This window comes from Oncorhynchus kisutch, linkage group LG22 (assembly GCF_002021735.2).
Source record: "Oncorhynchus kisutch isolate 150728-3 linkage group LG22, Okis_V2, whole genome shotgun sequence".
Classification (NCBI taxonomy): Eukaryota; Metazoa; Chordata; class Actinopteri; order Salmoniformes; family Salmonidae; genus Oncorhynchus; species Oncorhynchus kisutch.
In genome coordinates, this window is record NC_034195.2 from 38,079,394 (window position 1) to 38,103,019 (window position 23,626).

General features: G+C 44.1%; 1 protein-coding gene across 2 annotated transcripts in view; it reads left to right on the forward strand.

Moving 5' to 3' along the window:
- The window catches only part of LOC109866813 (ankyrin repeat and BTB/POZ domain-containing protein BTBD11-B-like), a 106,445-nt gene that overhangs the window by 70,959 nt on the left and 11,860 nt on the right, over positions 1-23,626 (forward strand). The window contains exons 2-10 of one of the 2 annotated variants that reach the window (XM_020455658.2): positions 4,426-4,575; positions 13,544-13,748; positions 16,085-16,237; positions 18,358-18,520; positions 20,129-20,218; positions 21,655-21,756; positions 22,501-22,594; positions 22,896-23,031; positions 23,248-23,480. In XM_020455658.2, coding sequence (XP_020311247.1) covers positions 4,426-4,575; positions 13,544-13,748; positions 16,085-16,237; positions 18,358-18,520; positions 20,129-20,218; positions 21,655-21,756; positions 22,501-22,594; positions 22,896-23,031; positions 23,248-23,480 — 1,326 coding nt within the window. The remainder of the gene's footprint in view (positions 1-4,425; positions 4,576-13,543; positions 13,749-16,084; positions 16,238-18,357; positions 18,521-20,128; positions 20,219-21,654; positions 21,757-22,500; positions 22,595-22,895; positions 23,032-23,247; positions 23,481-23,626) is intronic. The other variant, XM_031801916.1, reaches the window with a different exon arrangement.

Genomic DNA, 23,626 nt, shown 5'->3' on the forward strand with positions numbered 1-23,626 from the left:
GCCCAATAGATCAACAGACGATACAATCGCCATTGCACTGCACACTGCCCTAACCCACCTGGACAAGAGGATACCTATGTAAGAATACTGTTCATTGACTATATCAGCCTTCAACACCATAGTACCCTTCAAGGTCATCATCAAGCTCGGGGCCCTGGGTCTGAACCCCGCCCTGTGCAACTGGATCCTGGACTTGTTGACGGGTTGGTGCCAGGTGGTGAAGGTGGGAAACAACACCTCCACTTCACTGATCCTCAACACTGGGGCCCCACAAGGGTGTGTACTTAGCCCCCTCCTGTACTCCCTGTTCACCCATGACTGCGTGGCCACGCACACCTCCAATTCAATCATCAAGTTTGCAGACAACACAAACATAGCAGGCCTGATTACCAACAATGACGAGACAGCCTACAGGGAGGAGGTGAGGGCCCTGGCGGAGTGGTGCCAGGAAAATAACCTCTCCCTCAACAAAACAAAATGAAGGAGCTGATTGTGGACAGTGTGGTGAAGAAGACGCAACAGCGTCCCTTCAACCTCAGGAGGCTGAAGAAATTTGTCTAGGCCCCTAACACCCTCACAAACTTTTACAGATGCACCATTGAGAGCATCCTGTCGGGCTGTATCACAGCTTGGTGCGGCAAACTGCACCGCCCGCAACTGCCCAACGCATCACCGGGAGCACATTGCCTGCCCTCCAGGACACCTACAGTACCTGATATAACAGGAAGGCCAAAAAGATCAAGGACAACAACCACCTGAGCCACAGCCTGTTCACCCCGCTACCCCGCTCATCCAGAGGGTGAGGTCAGTACAGGTGCATCAAAGCTGGGACTGAGAGACTGAAAAACAGCTTCTATCTCAAGGCCATCAGACTGTTAAATAGCCATCACTAGCTGGCTACCACCTGGTTACTCAACCCTGCACCTTAGAGGCTGCTGTCCTATATACATAGACATGGAATCACTGGTCACCTTAATAAAGGAACTCTAGTCACTTTAATAATGTTTACATACTGCTTTACTCATCTCATATGTAAATACTGTATTCTATTCTACTGTATTTAGTCAATGCTTTACTCATCTCATATGTATATACTGTATTCTATTCCACTGTATTTTAGTCAATGTCACTCCGACATTGCTCATCCTAATATTTATATATTTCTTCATACCATAATTGTACTTTTAGATTTGTGTATTGTTGTGAATTGTTAGATAATACTGCACTGTTGGAGCTAGGAATATAAGCATTTCACTACACCCGAAATAACATCTGCTAAATATGTGTATGTGACCAATAAAATGTGATTTGATTTGAACTCAAGCAGTTCTTCCCTGAGGGCATTGGCTTCACTGGCTTGCATTAGAACACAGTGAGTCACCTTGCCCCAGCCAAGCCTGTGAGCAGCCTGCACTTCACTGTCAGCTGGTCTTGCACCATCACTGCATGATTCTGCACTCTGCGTCACAGTAAGGTCAAGGACTGGGAAAGTTAAAGCCAAAAGCTAAAGTGCAAACTTGCAAGGTGTTTTTCAAGCACATACTCTCATTCATAAATCAATTAATACATTTTGAGGACATTGGCAAAATTACAGGCTCGAAAACTGAGAGTGAACCCAATTTTTTCTTCAGGGTCTTGATACGGGTCTTTACTTTGGCCAAGTTTCATAGTAAACAACTCTCTGGCACCCCTTGGAAATCCTGACTTTTCAGTGATCTTTTCAGTAAAGCCTGTCCAGCTCCAACAGAACTGTGTTGGTCTGACTGAAGGATGGCCAAGGGATGGAGAGATGACCGGGGGAGCCAAGAGAGAACAGGAAGGAGTCTTACCTTGCCCCTCAGTATGAGCCTATTCTCTCCATCCTCCTTCTTCCCTCCTGTCTCAGGTCACACACAGGACTGGCACCCATGGACTAAGTGGATGTTCAGGTCATGGCCTGCATGTTGAGGGCCTCTGTGGCAACTGGCACGAGGGTGCCTCTGCTGCCAGCCAGCCCAGCCTAGCTTATGGGAAATCAAGGTGACACTTCAGTGTTTTTGTAACTCATAGCACCCCCCTCCTAGAGTCCTCCTGATGTCGCCTTTTCTAGCTTTGACTATGGCATGATGCTCGAAATTTACCTCCAGAAAAAATGTGGCTGTTATTACGTTCTCCACAAAAATGATGGGTGTTTTGCTAAATCACTGCACATCAAAGGTTGAGGAACACATTTAGCTAGCTGTATAATGGTGTGAAAGTGGTGGCAGGGGAGGGGAGAGATGCCAGCACAGCTCCCCGCTGCTTTAAATGCTCGATTAAAGCTGGATTTCCTGTAGCGTTGCTCTGTGAGCTGGCAAGATAATAAAGAAGGTGTTTCAGAGAAATCCATATTGTGCCTATGTGCTTTCTGAATATGTGTATGTGACCAAGAAAATGTCATTTGATTTGATTAAGGTTGCCTGGTCTATGGTCCCGGATCTGCTGCCTTGCCAACACCTACAGTCATTGTCATGTATTGCACAAACAGATCTGGGACTAGGCTACCTACCTGTAAAAGTCTTCCACCAAGGCATTGGTTGATACTGTCAGTTAGGTTTGGATGGTGCTGTATCAGACATCTGACCCTATCCTACTGAAGCAGATGGTTGGGTCTCATGTCCTTTGTTAGAGGGACATGTGTTTGTATGTGGTCCCCCGTAGTGTACCTAGCTGAGGTGTATAATGGGAGGGGTCATGAACACCGAGCAGTGCGCTGTGGCTCTACACCACATAACACCTGTTATCCCTGCGTCACGGCAACCAGTCACCCCCCACTGGCTCTCCGTCTCCATGGTGACTGACTTTCATTACTGTCAATATTCTGACCATCGTCACCCTTGAGGTGAAAAAAATAGAAAAATATGTTTGGAATCAGAAATTATCTGAGGTCTCTATTCTATGTGTAACAAATTAGTCTAGTCATGTGTAATGGGTCAGAGGACGATTACTAAATTCCATTGAAGACACTTTTTTCCTTAGAGACTGATGATTAGTGTAAACTGCAAGGCCAGGCAGCAAGTCAATTAAATTAGCTGCATATTGAGGAGGAAGTGTTCAAACCAAAGCTACTTTCCCTTTTCCCTAGGGAGTAGAGGGCCATTGGTTATAGCCATTTTGTAATTTGACACACCGCAGGCGTGAGTCGTGGGAAGCGGTAGCAGCACTGCGCTGCTGTGGAAGAATAGGAAATGGGAAGGAAAGCAATCTGCCTCGTCATCCCCTGAGCAGGAGAGAATGACTAATGTAATTTGTGGCTGCAGCTATGATGAAGCTGCCTCCATGATATTAGCTTAGGTAGAACACTCCATCTGAGCCAAACTGAAGAGGGATAGGTACAGCATTCAAATATGAGCACATACCCTCATTTCTGCAGAGCTAAATAGCCATATTTGAAATGAGGAACTAGAATTTAACATGGCCACCTGATGGTTTAAATCTGAATAAAATAACACAATAAGTAGGTGTGGAATCATGTGATAAAGTAAGGTGTCTCACTGCCAAGGGAGATGACAGTCGAATTGAATATACATAATGGATCCATAAAAACAATAAAGGCTAGATTATTAAACTGTGGACTACAGCTATTTACTTCACACCAAGCATCTCGTATTGAAACGTGAGGACGGAGACAGGCAGGTAACTATCAGCAGCAGTCTACCCCCTTCCTAAAACAGACTGGCATTTAACCATACAATTCATTAACTCAAAATAATACAGAGCTCTTACATGTATATAATAGCAGATGTTTGGGCATACATTCAGCAACAGGTAGAGTTTAATCAATGTCAGGAAAACACTGCAAAGGCGGCATTTAAGCTGCATCATCACAAATCATATATATATATATATATATATATATATATATATTCATTTTTTTCTAAAAACAATAATACTCTATGAAACACAGGCAGTCATTGTGGACATTTCTGAAATTGAAGGGATGAAGTATCCTCTCCCTGTTCCAATGCCTCATCTTGTAAACAGCAAACGGTTACACCCTAGCTCAGCGACAAAGACTGCCAGGCGTTGTTCCTCACACACAGTGATTGCTTGTGTAGACAGAAACACAATACAGTATACTCCTCAATGTCCCCTCTACGAAGATGGCTGACAATGAGCTTTAGGGACAAACCATTCACCTGTTGCAGTGCAATACAAACCAACATATCTAATGAACATAAAGATTTCCTGCAATGGAAAAGTCACTTCTCTGTACTTAAAAAGAACCAACTCCTGCTGTATTATAATTATTTTTGACATTTTGTTATCCAGTGAGCCTGGGTCCATTGTGAGTCTGACTACTTTACACATTGGTTTGTTCTTAACCACCTGTCTCTTTTCTCTCCTCTTCCTCCCTCTCGACCTCCTTTCTCTCTATCTCCCCCTCTTCCTCTTTCCCTTCTGCAGGTGTGCTCAGCCTACCAGAGAGCCTGACTCTGCATCGGGACCAGCAGCGGTCAGGGAAAAGTGGGGAGGGCCACTCCTACAGTCAGTCAGAGCTGCGCTCCATCGAGCAGTGCCTGCTAGCCACACGGGTGGGCAGCATCTCAGAACTCAGTGAGTATGCTTAGACAGACATACAGTATATATTGTACACTGACACACGTATTGGGTTTTTACAATGCCTTTGTACATAGTGTGTGTGTGTGTGTGTGTGTGTGTGTGTGTGTGTGTGTGTGTGTGTGTGTGTGTGTGTGTGTGTGTGTGTGTGTGTGTGTGTGTGTGTGTGTGTGCGTGTGCGTGTGTGTATGTGTGTTAGAGTAAGCCCACTCAGGTCTAATTTTTTACAGCAACAGAGTCATTTCTCCTGAAGCATCCATATGATTTGCCTTCTAAGATGAACATGTACCCCAGAAGTCCAGATAATGAGGTCAATGGCAGAGAATTCCAAATCTATCCATTATTCAAACTATTTAAGTAGGCGTTTGAATGGTCAATACATTTCTAGAAATATATTTACATATGCTTTAAGGATTAGGACGGCAGCAAGGTATTCTGTTTCACCTACAGCCTTTCAGGGAGTTCAAGGATCACTCTGAGACATCTGTCTTCTTTCCCCATGTTGTCGTCTGTTGTAAGTGGAACAACTACTGCAACTGTTACACAGATCCTTGCAACAAACCTGGTAAATTAATATACAGTGCATTCGGAAAGTATTCAGACCCCTTGACTTTTTCCACATTTTGTTACATTACAGCCTTATTCTAAAGTGGATTAAATTGTTTTTTCCCCTCGCCAATCTACATACAATGCCCCATAATGACAAAGCAAAAGCAGTTTATTTGTTTTGCAAATGTATAAAAAATTTAAACGGAAATATCACATATACATAAGTATTCAGACCCTTTACTCAATACTTTGTTGAAGCACCTTTGGCAATGATTACAGCCTCATTTCTTCTTGGGTATGACGCTATAAGCTTGGCACACCTGTATTTGGGGAGTTTCTCCTATTCTTCTCTGCAGATCCTCTCAAGCTCTGTCTGGTTGGATGGGGAGTGTTGATGCACAGCTATTTTCAGGTCTCTCCAGAGATGTTCCTTCGGGTTCAAGTCCGGGCTCTGGCTGGGCCACTCAAAGACATTCAGAGACTTGTCCCGAAGCCACCACTGCGTTGTCTTGGCTGTGTGCTAAGAGTCGTTGTTTTCATCAAGGATCTCTCTGTACTTTGCTCCATTTTTCTGTCCAGTCTCCCAGTCCCCGCCACTGAAAAACATCCCCACAGCAGGATGCTGCCACCACTATGCTTCACCATAGGTATCGTGTCAGGTTTCCTTCAGACGTGACGCTTGGCATTCAGAAAATCTTGTTTCTCATGGTCGGAGAGTCCTTTAGGTGCCTTTTGGCAAAGTCCAAGCGGGCTGTCATGTGCCTTTTACCGAGGAGTGGCTTCCGCCTGGCCACTCTACCATAAAGGCCTGATTGGTGGAGTGCTGGAGAGATGGTTGTCCTTCTGGAAGGTTCTCCCCTCTCCACAGAGAAACTCTGGAGCTCTGTCAGACTGACCATCGGGTTCTTGGTCAACTCCCTGACCAAGGCCCTTCTCCCCCGATTTCTCAGTTTGGCTGGGCTGCCAGCTCTAGGAAGAGTCTTGGTGGTTCCAAACTCCTTCCATTTAAGAATGGTAGGAGGCCAGTGTGTTCTTGGAGACCTTCAATGCTGCAGAATTGTTTTGATACCCTTCCCCAGATCTGTGCCTCGACACAATTCTGTCTCTGAGCTCTACGGACAATACCTTCGACCTCATGGCTTGGTTTTTGTTCTGACATGCACTGTCAACTGTGGGACCTTATACAGACAGGTGTGTACCTTTCCAAATCATGTCCAATCAATTGAATTTACCACAGGTGGACTCCAATCAAGTTGTAGAAACATCTCAAGGATGATTAATGGAAAAAGGATGAACCTGAGCTCAATTTTGAGTCTGAATACTTATGTAAATAAGGTATTTCTGTTTTTTATATATAATACATTTGCAAAAATGTCTGAAAACCTGTTTTGCTTTGTCATTACGGGGTATTGTGTGTAGACGGATGAGTTTTTATTTTATTTTATTCATTTTAGCATAAGACTGTGACGTAACAAAATGTGGAAAAGGGGAAGGGGTCTGAATACTTTCAGAATGCACTGTACATGTTTATTTTTGTGAAAACCTCTTCCACTTGAGAATATGTTGAGCTCTTGTATAATGCTCTTAGAGCCATACACAGTACTGTATCTCTTCCAATGGCATTTCGATAAACTGTAGTCCGTTAAGGCCATTTTTGGCTGAGTGAGTGGACGCTTCATTTGAAGAGACACACAGTTCAGTCTGGGAGTGTGGTTGAGTTTATGTCCTCAGCTCATTTCAGCTGACTAACCAAGAAACGACCTGTGATGTCCAGAAGTGCTGAAACCTCTAGTCTAGTCAGTGTAGATACACGGAGCAATGTCATTCTAAGAACACATATAGCAACACAGAAAGGTTTTAATGCTGTCTTTCAGACGTGAGGTCTCTAATGCTGTCTCTTTCAGATGTGAGGTCTCTAATGCTGTCTCTTTCAGACGGGAGGTCTCTAATGCTGTCTATTTCAGATGTGAGGTCTCTCCTGATGTCTCATTCAGACATGAGGTCTCTCATGATGTCTCTTTCAGATGTGAGGTCTCTCATGATGTCTATTTCAGGTGTGAGGTCTCTAATGCTGTCTATTTCAGTTGTGAGGTCTCTCCTGATGTCTCATTCAGACATGAGGTCTCTCATGATGTCTCTTTCAGACGTGAGGTCTCTAATGCTGTCTCTTTCAGACGTGAGGGCTCTAATGCTGTCTTTCAGATGTGAGGTCTCTAATGCTGTCTCATTCAGACGTGAGGTCTCTAATGCTGTCTCTTTCAGACGTGAGGTCTCTAATGCTGTCTGGTTCAGATGTGGGGTCTCTAATGCTGTCTGGTTCAGATGTGAGGTCTCTAATGCTGTCTCATTCAGACGTGAGGTCTCTAATGCTGTCTCTTTCAGACGTGAGGTCTCTAATGCTGTCTCTTTCAGACGTGAGGTCTCTAATGCTGTCTCATTCAGATGTGAGGTCTCTAATGCTGTCTCTTTCAGACGTGGGGTCTCTAATGCTGTCTGGTTCAGACTTGAGGTCTCTAATGCTGTCTCATTCAGACGTGAGGTCTCTAATGCTGTCTCTTTCAGACGTGAGGTCTCTAATGCTGTCTCTTTCAGACGTGAGGTCTCTAATGCTGTCTCATTCAGATGTGAGGTCTCTAATGCTGTCTCTTTCAGACGTGGGGTCTCTAATGCTGTCTGGTTCAGACTTGAGGTCTCTAATGCTGTCTCATTCAGACGTGGGGTCTCTAATGCTGTCTCTTTCAGACGTGAGGTCTCTAATGCTGTCTCATTCAGATGTGAGGTCTGTAATGCTGTCTCATTCAGACGTGAAGTCTCTAATGCTGTCTCTTTCAGACGTGAGGTCTCTAATGCTGTCTCATTCAGACGTGAGGTCTCTAATGCTGTCTCATTCAGACGTGAGGTCTCTAATGCTGTCTCGTTCAGACGTAAGGTCTCTAATGCTGTCTCTTTCAGACGTGAGGTCTCTAATGCTGTCTCTTTCAGACGTGAGGTCTCTAATGCTGTCTGGTTCAGACTTGAGGTCTCTAATGCTGTCTCATTCAGACGTGAGGTCTCTAATGCTGTCTCATTCAGACGTGAGGTCTCTAATGCTGTCTCGTTCAGACGTGAGGTCTCTAATGCTGTCTCTTTCAGACGTGAGGTCTGTAATGCTGTCTCATTCAGACATGAAGTCTCTAATGCTGTCTCTTTCAGACGTGCGGTCTCTAATGCTGTCTCATTCAGACGTGAGGTCTCTAATGCTGTCTCTTTCAGATGTGAGGTCTCTAATGCTGTCTTTCAGACATGAGGTCTCTAATGCTGTCTTTCAGACATGAGGTCTCTAATGCTGTTTCTTTCAGATGTTATGTCAACATTAGGCCAATGTTATTGCATCTGACACGATGAGCGACCCAAAACACCCTGTGTGTCCAGCGTCAACAATTATCATCAGAATAAACACTGATCCAATTCTAATCTGAATCAAAATGGAGTCCCAGGCATACAGAGCGCGAAGTTACATCATCAGCGCTCTGTACATGGAATATTTATGGGGTCACTCTGGGACTCATTCAACTGTGTTGACACTGCAAATACAGTGACACAGCTGTAGCGGCCAAGGATACCTCTCGATGCCTCTCAAGCTTATTTCCAAAGGTAATATCAACGCAGGAAGTTTATCTTGTAAATAGGCCGGATGACGTGAAAGGATATGTGCAAAGTTCAAAATGCAGAATGAATTATGGAGAAAAGCAGAAACGTCAACGACGGACGAGCTATCAGACTGTCATGGAGGGAGAGGATAAAGACAGATGATGAAAAATCTGGCAAAGTTCAATTTAGAAATTTGCATATTGTAGGTATAGTGTTTTTCCAATGGCGTTTAGATGTCCATTTTAGAGTTATCAATTTTTCTGCTCTGTTAGTTGTGTCATTTATTTTAGGTAAAGTCCCCCCTTATCTCAGCTCACTGATCACGATAGCATCACCCACCTGTAGCACACGCTCCAGCAGGTATATCTCTCTGGTCACCCCCAAAACCAATTCTTTCTTTCCTTCCAGTTCTCTGCTGCCAATGACTGGAACGAACTACAAAAATCTTTGAAACTGGAAACACTTATCTCCCTCACTAGATTTAAGCACCAGCTGTCAGAGCAGCTCACAGATTACTGCACCTGTACATAGCCCACCTATAATTTAGCCCAAACAACTACCTCTTTCCCAACTGTATTTATTTTATTTATTTATTTATTTAGCTCCTTTGCACCCCATTATTTTTATTTCTACTTTGCACATTCTTCCAATGCAAATCTACCATTCCAGTGTTTTACTTGCTATATTGTATTTACTTTGCCACCATGGCCTTTTTTTGCCTTTACCTCCCTTGTCTCACCTCATTTGCTCACATCGTATATAGACATGTTTCTACTGTATTATTGACTGTATGTTTGTTTTACTCCATGTGTAACTCTGTGTTGTTGAATGTGTCGAACTGCTTTGCTTTATCTTGGCCAGGTCGCAATTGTAAATGAGAACTTGTTCTCAACTTGCCTACCTGGTTAAATAAAGGTGTTCTCAACTTGCCTACCTGGTTAAATAAAGGTGTTCTCAACTTGCCTACCTGGTTAAATAAAGGTGTTCTCAACTTGCCTACCTGGTTAAATAAAGGTGTTCTCAACTAGCCTACCTGGTTAAATAAAGGTGTTCTCAACTAGCCTACCTGGTTAAATAAAGGTGTTCTCAACTAGCCTACCTGGTTAAATAAAGGTGTTCTCAACTAGCCTACCTGGTTAAATAAAGGTGAAATAAAAAAATAAAAAAATAAAAAGCTATATTGGCATATTTGAAACGGCAGCCTGTCAAAGTCCCCACAAAACGAGCTGTCATCTCTGACATGTTTAAAAAATACCTCAGAGAATCATCATCAGTCAGTCAGAGATTAAATTTGATAAAATCTTCCTCTGATGTAGAGAGAAATTGATCATGTAATTATGTACATTTAACAACAATGGCGTCATCCTATTCTTGGAAATGTCAATAGCAGACAGCTGAGGATATCATATACTCAGCACAGGCTATTTTCATATGGAAATCTGTAGAAGCAACCACTAGGGGAAAGTACCTCAGGAAATAATGTCAACATGATGACCTCAGTGATTGCTTTCTACACCACCAGAAAAACAGTTTTATGTTCATATAATGTGGGGTCCTTATTGGAGCCCATTGTCTGATGTTTAGGAACAAATGAGGTGGTTAGTTGATTTTGAACCAGAATCAATTTGGATCAGGACTCAAATCTGAACACAGATCTTATCATCTCCACAGATCTCCCTGTATCACACACATACACATTTTACATTTATTTATTGATAATAAAAATAGGCAATACATTTTTTAAACAGTTTAACCTGCTATGTTCCTCTGCTTCTGTCAGAGCCTTGGAGAGAAACGTCCTGGACCTACACAGGCCACTCACAATTAAACACTATCATGGCTGATTGGCAGCAAATCAAATAGCTCTGACTTCACCTGCACAATTCTGTGCACTACACTACACATTCTCCAACTGCAAAGACCAAATATGATAAGAAGTTGTGTACAAAACATTTCTAATACCGGTTCTACTTTCTGTTTGGTCATGGCTCCTGTGAGATGTACTCAGCTTCTACCCCATTAAACAGTCATTACACATCACGCTCTAATCAACGCTTGGCTGTTATGTGGGCACTGAATAGCTGGTAACTCACTGCTAAGGTGCCAACACTTCTAAATCCCCCTTGTAAATATAAGCGGTGTGATTGTACTCCTGAGAAACAGAACTAGACGAGAACCCAGCTCATTGCAACAGTGAACAGGTTTTAGGAGATGATCTTTTGATAACCGTGTAGATCCTGTAGACAAAGCGGGTGGTGCCCTGTTGAACACTTTAAAAATGACATTATAGTTAAGATGCATACCCAAAGACTAGAGCTATGAAGTCTCCTACTTCCCTGCTCACTGTTGCTGGAAAGAATGAGCTACTTCTTCCTTTAGTCGCCACCATTATGAGCTATATGGCTAACACAAAGTACTGTCCAGTCCAGTATCCATGGTGATATGACAGCTAGCCGTTTCCTATTCCTGCCTATTATTTATCCATCTGTACCATATCGGTGGTTGTTTTCTGTACTTCAGAAGAAACTCATTGTCTTTGTGTAGAGGAAGGCACAGTTCTGTGGCCGAGAGTGTTGCTGTTGGCTTGTTGTGTTTAGTTATCTCACTCCTCAGCCCTACAGCTGCCTGCCTGCCTGCCTGCCTGCCTGCCTGCCTGCCTGCCTGCCTGCCTGCCTGCCTGCCTGCCTGCCTGCCTGTCTGCTTGCCTGCCTGCCTGCCTGCCTGTCTGTCTGTCTGTCTGTCTGTCTGTCTGTCTGTCAGTCTGTCAGTCTGCCTGCCTGTCTGTCTGTCTGTCTGTCTGTCTGTCTGTCTGTCTGTCTGTCTGTCTGTCTGTCTGTCTGTCTGTCTGTCTATCTGCCTGCCTGCCTGCCTGCCTGCCTGCCTGCCTGCCTGCCTGCCTGCCTGCCTGCCTGCCTGCCTGCCTGCCTGCCTGCCTGCCTGCCCGCCACCCAACTCCAGGAAATGTCACAGGCCAACATCAATAAGAGATGAGGATGGATGTTAGACCATCAAGCTGAGCTGCCTGCCTCAGTCCCCCCTCCCCCTCATTCCACTGCTTAATTAGGGCACTATTACACTGTCATCACACTGTATTGTACTCCCTTTGGTACAATTAGTGTAGCGGGGGGGTGTAGTGTGTGGGTGTGCTGTGTGTGTGTGTGGTTGTGCTGCTAGCATGTCAAGGCTATAGGGTCTCAATTATACATCTGAATTGCCAGTGTGTGGTGGTTGTTGTTTGTTTTCATCAGATCCGCTAGCCCACTCGGTTCTTTGCATTGCATCATACTGTTCCATACAATGCTGCACTGTTTCTCTTATCAGTCGAGCACTGACATCTCCCAGGTCTGCTGTCTGAAAGATAGACTGTTGATTTCAAGCATCCAATTCCCCCCTTTTAGTCATGCTTCCACATGTGCCCTTCTCTCATTGTCAAGGCAAAAACGAAATCTTGACAACAGACAAGCCACACAATTATGATGCTAAACAAACCATTTGTCTCTTTGAATGACTGTCCCCATAGACTCATCCCTTTATTGGTACGACTGCATGCTGTTGCGTTTCCACTGAATGAGTTTGGTGAGAAATAGATCCCTCTGTTTAGTCTTTAATTGAATGCAATGTGTTGTGATTGTGAAACAGACCCCTACAGTATGTGTGAATGTGAAACCAATGGAACGTGGCATTACACTATAACTCTATTACTTGACTGACAGATTAGCACCATGTCAACCTACATCAGGACGATATATATGTGTGTTTATTTGGATCCCCATCAGCAGATACTCTTCCTGGGGACCACAAAAAACACAAAACATGACAAGTCACAAAACACTGATACACTGATAGACAAGGACAGTCACACAAATGTAACATACAACGATATACAAACAATACAACAACAACAAATCATGTGTTAGAAGCATAATAATGTTATATAAACAAAAAGTGTTTTTCTGTTATATGCACAGTAACAAAAGCGTACGGAGTGATAGGACCCAGGACTCTCAGAATGTCATGCTATGATAGAGACGCAGAACAATCTGCAGTATGTTTCTAATGTATAGTAATGGTGTCATATCGACAAGATGTCAATTTCTGCTCTATATAGTAGAAATAGGGTGAGTACTGGTACTCGTTGTGTCTATGAGATAGCATGAATAGTGCAGCCTTTTGAAAACCCCTCATGTACAGTTTTACTGTGTCTCAGTGGGATTCTAGTTGGGCCCAGCTGTCTCGTTGTCTGGCTTCCAGGTCTGCAAGGCATTCGAAGGCAATATGTCCTGTCCCTTTCAGCTCAGTAAAAATTTTGTGAAAAACAGTTTTTGCCATGCCATTTGAAGCATCTGGAGAATATTCACATTTTATGAGGAAAACCTTTTAAGCAGAGAGTTTGAGTGAAACCGCATGACCTAAAAGTACTGGAGGATTATGCAGAGCATGAGGAAATAGCAAGGAGAGTAGTATGTTCCTAAATATTCATATTTCATAAAAAACAGTTGTGGCTATGCTTTTACTCGACGGAAGCTCCTTCAGAGAGGATGATGATGAACCCCTGTCTGTCTGTGTTTATGTCTTTTCACCATGGGGTCTAGACATTCTCTATAGTATCTATCTCCCCTGACACCGTGCGTGTGCATGTGTACACGTTTGTGTGCGTGTGTGTACGCATGCGTGTGAAAACAAGAGGACATTCCCTCCATTTCTCTATGACCTTCTTCTTCTCCAGCTCCTGATTTGATTGTGGATGTGTGTGTAACCACAACCCTCTTTTCATTGTGTCCTGCAGGTGACCTGGTCTCCCGGGCCATGCACCACCTCCAGCCGCTGCATGTGAAGAACCATAGCAACGGGACGCCCATCCACCAGAAGAGCAGCCCAGTACACTGGGAGCCTGAGGCGCTCTACACTCTCTGCTACTTCATGCACTGTCCCCAGGTGGAATGGGAGAACCCCAACGTAGAACCCTCTAAGGTTACCCTGCAGACAGAGAGGTAACACACACCTCAAATGAGACTGTTATATATCTGTTATATATATGGTTAATCTCTACATTGACGGTGTAGATAGACAGTTATGATTCACAGCTCAGGAGAATCTCTGTCCTGTACTGAACCTCCACATTCATCCCTTGATCAGATAGGTATTGACATATCATGGTAGTACTTTCATTCTATGGTGAACCAAAGCCATTCTGAAGTACGCCAGACATCTCCCCCACATCCCTAAACCAGATGTTTTCCTATTGAGGAATACTATTTCCATTGGTTCAATGGAAATGGAGTCAATTGACAGCTTGTTAAGGTATAGTAAGCCCTAAATGTCACCTGTGTGGGAAAACAGCAGGAAATTACTTTTGAAACAGACTCATATCCACACATGCACAGTCAAAGTTGATGGCTTTGATTCAGTCTGTGTCACTAACATAGTCATTACAGTTCAATACAAGTTGGAGGCTGTATGGAGTCCATGTTTTAGAATGTATGGAGTCCATGTTTTAGAATGTATGGAGTCCATGTTTTAGAATGTATGGAGTCCATGTTTTAGAGTGTATGGAGTCCATGTTTTAGAATGTATGGAGTCCATGTTTTAGAATGTATGGAGTCCATGTTTTAGAATGTATGGAGTCCATGTTTTAGAATGTATGGAGTCCATGTTTTAGAATGTATGGAGTCCATGTTTTAGAATGTATGGAGTCCATGTTTTAGAATGTATGGAGTCCATGTTTTAGAATGTATGGAGTCCATGTTTTAGAATGTATGGAGTCCATGTTTTAGAATGTATGGAGTCCATGTTTTAGAATGTATGGAGTCCATGTTTTAGAATGTATGGAGTCCATGTTTTAGAATGTATGGAGTCCATGTTTTAGAATGTATGGAGTCCATGTTTTAGAATGTATGGAGTCCATGTTTTAGAATGTATGGAGTCCATGTTTTAGAATGTATGGAGTCCATGTTTTAGAATGTATGGAGTCCATGTTTTAGAATGTATGGAGTCCATGTTTTAGAATGTATGGAGTCCATGTTTTAGAATGTATGAAGTCCATGTTTTAGTGTGTTCCCCTAAGGGTTTGCAAATTACGGCTCGCAACTTTGTACAGATGTGCTAAGTTCTCTCGGCCGGCAAACGCAACCAGTGTGTTCGTGCAAACTCTTACCCTGCTGGGAACTGGGTAGCTGACGTCATTGGAACCACATACCCTCTGGGTATTTCAAATTCAAGAACATACATGTTTTCTTCTTACAGTCCTACGCAATATATTTTTAAGTAATTCTGTGTTTGATGACTTTATGGCAAATAATTATCTATCTACTCCTGTACATTATCTCTATACATTATATAACCTCACGGCCCAGTATGTCCACAGGCTATGTGGATAACCCCTGCCAGGGGAAGGGGAAGTAGGTGAAAAATCTGAAAGTTGGTTATGAGCAGGCCTCCTCCGGAGTTCCAGACTTTACTGCCCTGTAATGGAGAGCTAACGGCTAATATGTCCCCCAGGTCTTTTTTCCCCAGTCTGCTTCAGCTCTGCGCGCTGCAAAGAAAGGTTCCTAATGAGCAGATTTGTAGAGTGGAATTGGGAAAGTTGTGTGATTCCAATCACGTTTTAAAACCTGGTTAGGTCTATGCCTAATTGTGAGTCTTCAAAGATAATGTAATATTTTGAAAACACCTGTACAAATTACTTCAAAATGCCTCAAGGTCACATGTTTCCCATGTCTTTGAAGAGAGTCATTTGCATTTGTGCAGTGATGAAACCTCGAATCACTGAAGAGCAGGATTCTCCCTCAGGTTAGAATAGCATTGATGAATGACAGATTGATGATGAGTGACATATAGCTATTACAAATAAAGGAGTGAAGCTGGGGTCAAGGACATTCAACACATTGAACCATCCTGTATGAGATATCAAGCAGTGACTTAGAGAGTCACATCAATATTGTTCAATATTAACATTACATATATATTCATATTAATAATAATATGTCAATGACAGACAGGTGAAGATACATGTTAATATTTGTAATGTAATTTGAAATGGGAACCATCTGTTAGGGTCTCTGAATAAAGGAGTAGGAGGAATAGCAAACTTTGCTCCAAGACACAGATCTCAAGTCAGTTTTGTGTCCCTCCAACCCGGATCCTCTGAATGGTAATGGTTCGAATTTCTGTAAGCTAAGCTTATCCAAGGTATGTACTGAAACGAGACAACAACCAGACTACCATTCAGCCGATAGCTGATATTGATGACTCGTGTGTGTGCGTGTGTGTGTGTGTGTGTGTGTGTGTGTGTGTGTGTGTATGTGTGTGTGTGTGTCTCCCCCTGCAGGCCGTTCCTGGTTCTACCTCCTCTGATGGAGTGGCTCAGGGTGTCGGTGGCCCACGCAGAGCACCGCCGTAGCTTCTCAGTGGACAGTGACGACGTCCGGCAGGCCGCCAGGCTGCTGCTGCCAGGGGTGGACTGTGAACCACGCCAGCTCAAGTACGGCATGGAAACACACACAGGGCACTCAGGCACACACGCAGGCTTGAAACACACACATGGCACGCAGGCTCACACGCAGGCTTGAAACACACACACACAGGGCACGCATGCACACATGCAGGCTTGAAACACACACATGGCACGCAGGCACACACGCAGGCTTGAAACACACACACACAGGGCACGCAGGCACACACGCAGGCTTGAAACACACACATGGCACGCAGGCACACACGCAGGCTTGAAACACACACATGGCACGCAGGCACACACACAGGCTTGAAACACACACACACAGGGCACGCAGGCACACACGCAGGCTTGAAACACACACATGGCACGCAGGCTCACACGCAGGCTTGAAACACACACACACAGGGCACGCAGGCACACACGCAGGCTTGAAACACACACATGGCACGCTGGCTCACACGCAGGCTTGAAACACACACACACAGGGCACGCAGGCACACACGCAGGCTTGAAACACACACACACAGGGCACGCAGGCACACACGCAGGCTTGAAACACACACACATAGCACGCAGGCTCACACGCAGGCTTGAAACACACACACACAGGGCACGCAGGCACACATGCAGGCTTGAAACACACACACACAGGGCACGCATGCACACATGCAGGCTTGAAACACACACATGGCACGCAGGCACACATGCAGGCTTGAAACACACACACACAGGGCACGCAGGCACACACGCAGGCTTGAAACACACACATGGCACGCAGGCACACACGCAGGCTTGAAACACACACATGGCACGCAGGCACACACGCAGGCTTGAAACACACACACACAGGGCACGCAGGCACACACGCAGGCTTGAAACACACACATGGCACGCAGGCTCACACGCAGGCTTGAAACACACACACACAGGGCATGCAGGCACACACGCAGGCTTGAAACACACACATGGCACGCTGGCTCACACGCAGGCTTGAAACACACACACACAGGGCACGCAGGCACACACGCAGGCTTGAAACACACACATGGCACGCAGGCTCACACGCAGGCTTGAAACACACACACACAGGGCACGCAGGCACACACGCAGGCTTGAAACACACACGCACAGGGCACGCAGGCACACACGCAGGCTTGAAACACACACACATAGCACGCAGGCTCACACGCAGGCTTGAAACACACACACACAGGGCACGCAGGCACACATGCAGGCTTGAAACACACACACACAGGGCACGCAGGCACACACGCAGGCTTGAAACACACACACACAGGGCACGCAGGCTCACACGCAGGCTTGAAACACACACACGCAGGCTTGAAACACACACACACACAGGGCACGCAGGCACACACACAGGCTTGAAACACACACACACAGGGCACGCAGGCACACACGCAGGCTTGACACACACACACACAGGGCACGCAGGCACACACACAGGCTTGAAACACACACACACAGGGCACGCAGGCACACAAGCAGGCTTGAAACACACACATTCAGTATGGACTCAGAGACACACACATGCACATACATACATACACACACATTGAGACTTATATTTCCCTCACTAACTTTAAACATCAGCTATCTGAGCAGCTAACCGATCGCTGCAGCTGTACATAGCCCATCTGTAAATAGCCCACCCAATCTAAATACATCATCCCCATATTGTTTTTATTTACTTTTCTGCTCTTTTGCACACCAGTAGTTTTACTTGAACATCATCATCTGCTCATCCATCACTCCAGTGTTAATTTGATAAATTGTAATTACTCCGCTACTATGGCCTATTTAATGCCTTATCTCCACACACCATTTGCACACACTGTATGTAGACTTTCTTTTTTTTCTATTGTGTTATTGACTGTATGCTTGTTTATTCCGTTGTAAATGAGAACTTATTCCTACCTGGTTAAATAAAGGTGAAATAAATTTTTTAAAACACACACACACACACACACAAACTCAGGATAACCTCACACAGTAAGAATTTGTCCTCACATTGACACTAATCAGTTAACATTCAAATCATGTCCATCCAGAGGATTGATAGGAAGCTGAGTGTAACTCTGAATTCAGCTAATTGATTTCCTTTCCTGTGATTTCCCTACCAGGACAGATGACTTCTGTGCATCCAGGAAGTTGGATGCAGCATCCACAGAGGCTAAGTTCCTCCAGGACCTGGGATTCCGTATGCTCAACTGTGGCCGGACCGACCTGGTCAAACAGGCTGTCAATTTGCTGGGGCCTGACGGCATCAACAGCATGAGTGAACAGGTTAGTTGGACACACGCATATACACACACACACAAATGCACGCACGCACATACACACCCCCACATACACATGAAAAAACTCACATTCTCTCTCTCTCTCTCTCTCACTCACTCACACTCTCTCACACACACACACGTTACTTACAGCAGACATAGCACCAGTCCACAGGGACACCTTGCAGGCAGGCAAGCACTGGCAAAGATGCTCACACTCTTACAAGCACGAATGCACCTCTTCGGCCTCATGTACACCTGGATGGATATACACACACATGCCCACACCCCCAACCACCCACCCACATTCTCAACTCAATTTCACCTGCCACTTTTTTATTTTTATTGAAATCATTTTAGGGTTGAATTGCATATCGATTGTGGCTTCTATCAGTGTAATTATCTGCATAATTTCCAAACCCTCATGTATTTTGGGGTGTATATATAAATATATATATATAATGTGTCTGTAAAATGTAAATAGCATGTATAAGCTGGAAGCAGAAGCTTACTGTATGTGTTGTTGTCCATTAGTTTATTCCAATTAGGTGGTAGAGTTAGGGGGAAATAATAAAGGAAAATATATATCTAAAATATATATATATATATTACATTTGAATAAGTTCCTCCATTTCTTTTTGTTTTTCCTCTAACTTTCAGTGCCTCTGTGGTACAGTTTTTAATTGTTATCTTTCTGTACTGTTAGTCCCTCTATTTTCTTCGTGAACTAATATGAACTCTTTTGACCTAAATAGTTGTTGTTTAAAATATGAGTATTGAATTGCATGACCTCTAAATGCATATTTAAAAGTGGCCCATACAATAAGGGAATCTGCTGTACCTTTTATGTTTTATTGGAAAAAGTCAGTTATAAATTCTTCTATCTTGGTTAAAAAAATGTTGTCATCCAAAAGGCTTTGATAAAATGTCAGATACCCCCCCCCCCCCCCTCCCACACACATCTAATGTACCAGCCACATTCATTTTTAATGGAAACCCAGTTTTTAGTTCTAGGCTGTTCTGAGCTGAGGAACCCAACTCATTCCCTTCAGACTGTGTGTCTTTGATGTTTAGACTGACTGAGTAGCCTAGTGGAAACGCTGGCTGTTCCCAGTCACTTAGAGCTACGGAACACTACTCCTCTGAGTTTTCCATGACCCACTCCACATGCTAGTTAATCAAAGTGGCTGGAGGGGAACTTTCAGACATGGAGTCCAAGTGAGCTGTGAGCACATCCAAGAAGTCAGATACCGGTCAAACTGAGGATTGTTGCCATGTGTTGATGGCTTCGACCTGTGCACATGTAAGGGAGGTGGTTCGGTGAACCACGTTTGCATGATAGAGTAACCTTGTCTGAGACCCGAAGACTTGTGTTAGCTCCCCGAGATAATGCCTAAGCTTTAGCTCAGCGGTCTAACACAGTATTAACTCACAGTATAAAGACAGTGTAAAGCATCCATACACTGTCAGACAAATGTCCTTGACATCTGCTTTATTCAACTCACATAACCCTGAACATCTGGAATATCTGTCAAACAAAACACCAGTCCACCCTAACTGTAAGTTGACCAATTAATCATCTGACCCCTGACTTCCTTTGTGATTCATCTACCAGGGAATGACCCCTCTGATGTACTCCTGTGTGAGAGGGGATGAAGCAATGGTCCAGATGCTGCTGGACGCTGGAGCCGACATCAACAGTGAGGTCAGGGACGATGGCAACACCATGTTGTGTAGAATGATTTGTGTGTAGCCTGATCCCAGATCTGTTTGCGATGTCTTGCCAACTCATATGGTAATTTCCATGTTGTGACAAGACAGCACAAACAGATCTGGGATCAGGCTAATTTATGTGGTGTGAGATAGGAGAAAACTCAGATTGTGTTGTCCCTCATCTGTCCCCACTCCTCCTCTCCTGTTGCCATGCTGTATAGTTTATAGAAGGTCATTATTTCGAGGCATGGGCCACCATACTGTTTACTGTACAAAATATAATAACATTGTTTACAATATTAATTACACAGACACAACTGTAAGCTCTTTGAACCTTTGATACGAAGAATGATAAGATAATTTTAAATACTGTACTAATATGTTTGAGTCATTTCTCAAGGAGCCCCTGTTAAGCTTAGGGGGTTCTTTGGTTGTAGCCTACTTACATGTAATGGTGGCCTATGCCTGTTGGTCCTAGCCTTGGCTAATCACCTCATGCATGTATAACCCACCAGCCATCACGCCAGAGTTCATGTCACCCATAATTGTGATAAACCCCAGAACAAAGCACTCAACACAGCATCCCATAAGGCTGAAAACGGGTTATTTTGACCGCTCATCATCATCGCAGTGAGGTCATAACTTATCGTTAATGCAGCAATGATTCATCTCAATAAAGTTAAATGGAGCATGTGACTGATTTGATTGATTAGGAAGTTTTTTGCTTCCAGTATTTCTGAAGCACCGCACACACACACACCAGTCAAATAGATGAAACATTCATTAAAAATGTTACTTCTGCCTCTGTGTATCCTCAGAGTAATTAAGGAAAAGTAAATTAAAGTAAAGCAAATTTGCTTCAGAGGCTCTGAGAGATGCTCAAGGGAATATGAGTTTGTGTGCTTCGTTCACGGGTCTGTCTCAGCCCCTAACTGACTGTGGTCTAGTTACTGAGGTCACCTTAGGTCAGTCTTGGGCTCAAACTGGATTCAGAGTCATGTCTATCGCTGTCAGACACACCAGGGCTGGAACAAAGTGGAAAGTTTAAAGAATCAAATAGAGGACTACAGGACTAAGTGAGACAAGACCGAACTAGATGGGATCTATCGAGTTGGTTAGAAACAAGTCAGGCTATTGTGCAGAGGATGTCCGCTTTTGCTAGTTACCTCAGGGTTGTATTCATTACGGCAACCAATGGACAACTTTTTTTTAAAGGTTTCGCAATGGAAAACAGAAATGAAAGTTTCTTATTGGACAAGTCCAAGTAAGCCTTCCCTGTTTCCCTGTTTTTTATTATGTTTGTTGCCTAATGAATGCAACCCAGCACTCCTTTAGATTCCTCCCTTTAGCTGCTTGTCTTTGCTGCATAGACTAGCATTTTAATGGCTTCATATCTCTCTCCCCTGAACCTCCCCAATGACTTCCCAGGTGCCAAACACAGTGCACAAGTACCCCTCAGTCAACCCCGAAACGCGCCTGGGGACACCACTCACTTTCGCCGTGTTACACGGACATGTCCCTGTCGTGCAGGTAGTGACGTCATCCTTTTTCACCTCACTGTGTTTTCTGTCTGTTCACCTCCCATTGTGTATAGTGTCAGGCAGGGTGGGGGTCAATTCCGAAATTTCAGGAAGTTAACTGAAATTATTTTTTCATTTAATAGCAATGAGAAAAATTGGAATTGGACGCTTGGTTTACTTCCTGAATTGACCCCAATCCTGGTGTCATGGTTATTATTATCATGACTTATAAATGGTAATAATAATGGCTAAAATGTGTTTTCTCCTTAATCCTATGAATGTTGTGTCTATTGAATGTCATTGAATGCTGAGTGAACTGAGCTTGAAAACTCAATGGAAACTGGTTAAAATGGAAACACTCAATACATTTAGGAGTGTTTGTCCCATTTTATTGTCAGAAAAGTACGAGCTGATTCTCTACTTCCTTCTTTCAGTGTGCACACAATGCATTAACTTAGTGGAAACAGGACAATCTGTTTGTCCCCATTGCTAATGGTTATCAAACACAATGGACCAACATCGCAATGATTTTTCCACTGAACTGCTAGAACTAATTACTTCTACATCTCAAATGAAAAGGTGTAGTAGCACTTTTTTTTCCACATGCCTCATGGAAGGGTTTTGGAAGGACATGGAAATCACATGGGCTGAAAGCAGAAAAACAGCATTTGTGGTTGAATAAATGCAGATTTAGTGTTCAGGCATTTTGGGGTAGAACCGAACCCTAAGCTGCCTCCCCCCCTGCCCTCCATAGCTGCTCCTGGATGCCCGGGCCAACGTAGAGGGCTCCCTACAGGACGGTATGGAGAACTACACAGAGACCCCGCTACAGCTTGCCTCTGCTGCAGGTACACTATGCACTATGCAGATCTAGAAGATGTAGCATACACATGCACATACACACAGACACGTAGCAGATCTAGAAGATGTAGCATACACATGTACATACACACAGACACCTAGCAGATCTAGAAGATGTAGCATACACATGCACATACTGTACACACAGACACCTAGCAGATATAGGCAGACTAGCTGAGATGTTCATGGATAGACACACACAACATCCGCAATAAACCACCCTCATACACACATTCTCAGTTCAATTTGACCCTCAACTAATATATGATATATTGACCTCTTACCTAGGTAACTTTGAGCTGGTCAGTTTGCTGTTGGAGAGAGGAGCAGACCCCATGGTGGGAACCGTGTATCGTAATGGTATCTCTACTGCCCCTCATGGAGACATGAACTCCTACAGTCTAGCAGCAGCACATGGACACAGGTAACACTGACTATACTCACAACACACGAAATGAGCAAGAAATTATAGGTAGAGAGAAAACATATCTCTCTCTCGCTCGTGAACACACACACATACCCAACCCCAAACACACACACGTCACCATACATTTAACATCATAGCATCCCTGCATTATCACTACATTATCACCACTATCACTACTATCACATATCTCTGTCTACTATCCTCCCTGTAAAGGAACGTGTTCCGCAAGCTGCTGTCCCAGACGGAGAAGGGGAAAGGGGACGTGCTGTCCCTGGAGGAGATCCTTGCCGAGGGGACAGAGGAAGAAAGGGGCCTGGAGGAGAGGAACCCCTCCCAGCTGGACCTGGTCCGGACAGGCAAGGCCAAGCTCAAGGCCCTGAGAGAGGCCATGTACCACAGCTCTGAACACGGACATGTGGATATCACCATCGACATACGCAGCCTAGGTTAGTACATACTTTAGTAACACTTTATAGTCTATCTGCAGCAGGGCAATTCCAGTCCTTGAGGGCCTGATTGGTGTCACAGTTTTTCCCCAGCCCCAGCTAACACACCTGACACCAATAATCACCTTGTCATGATCTTCAGTTTA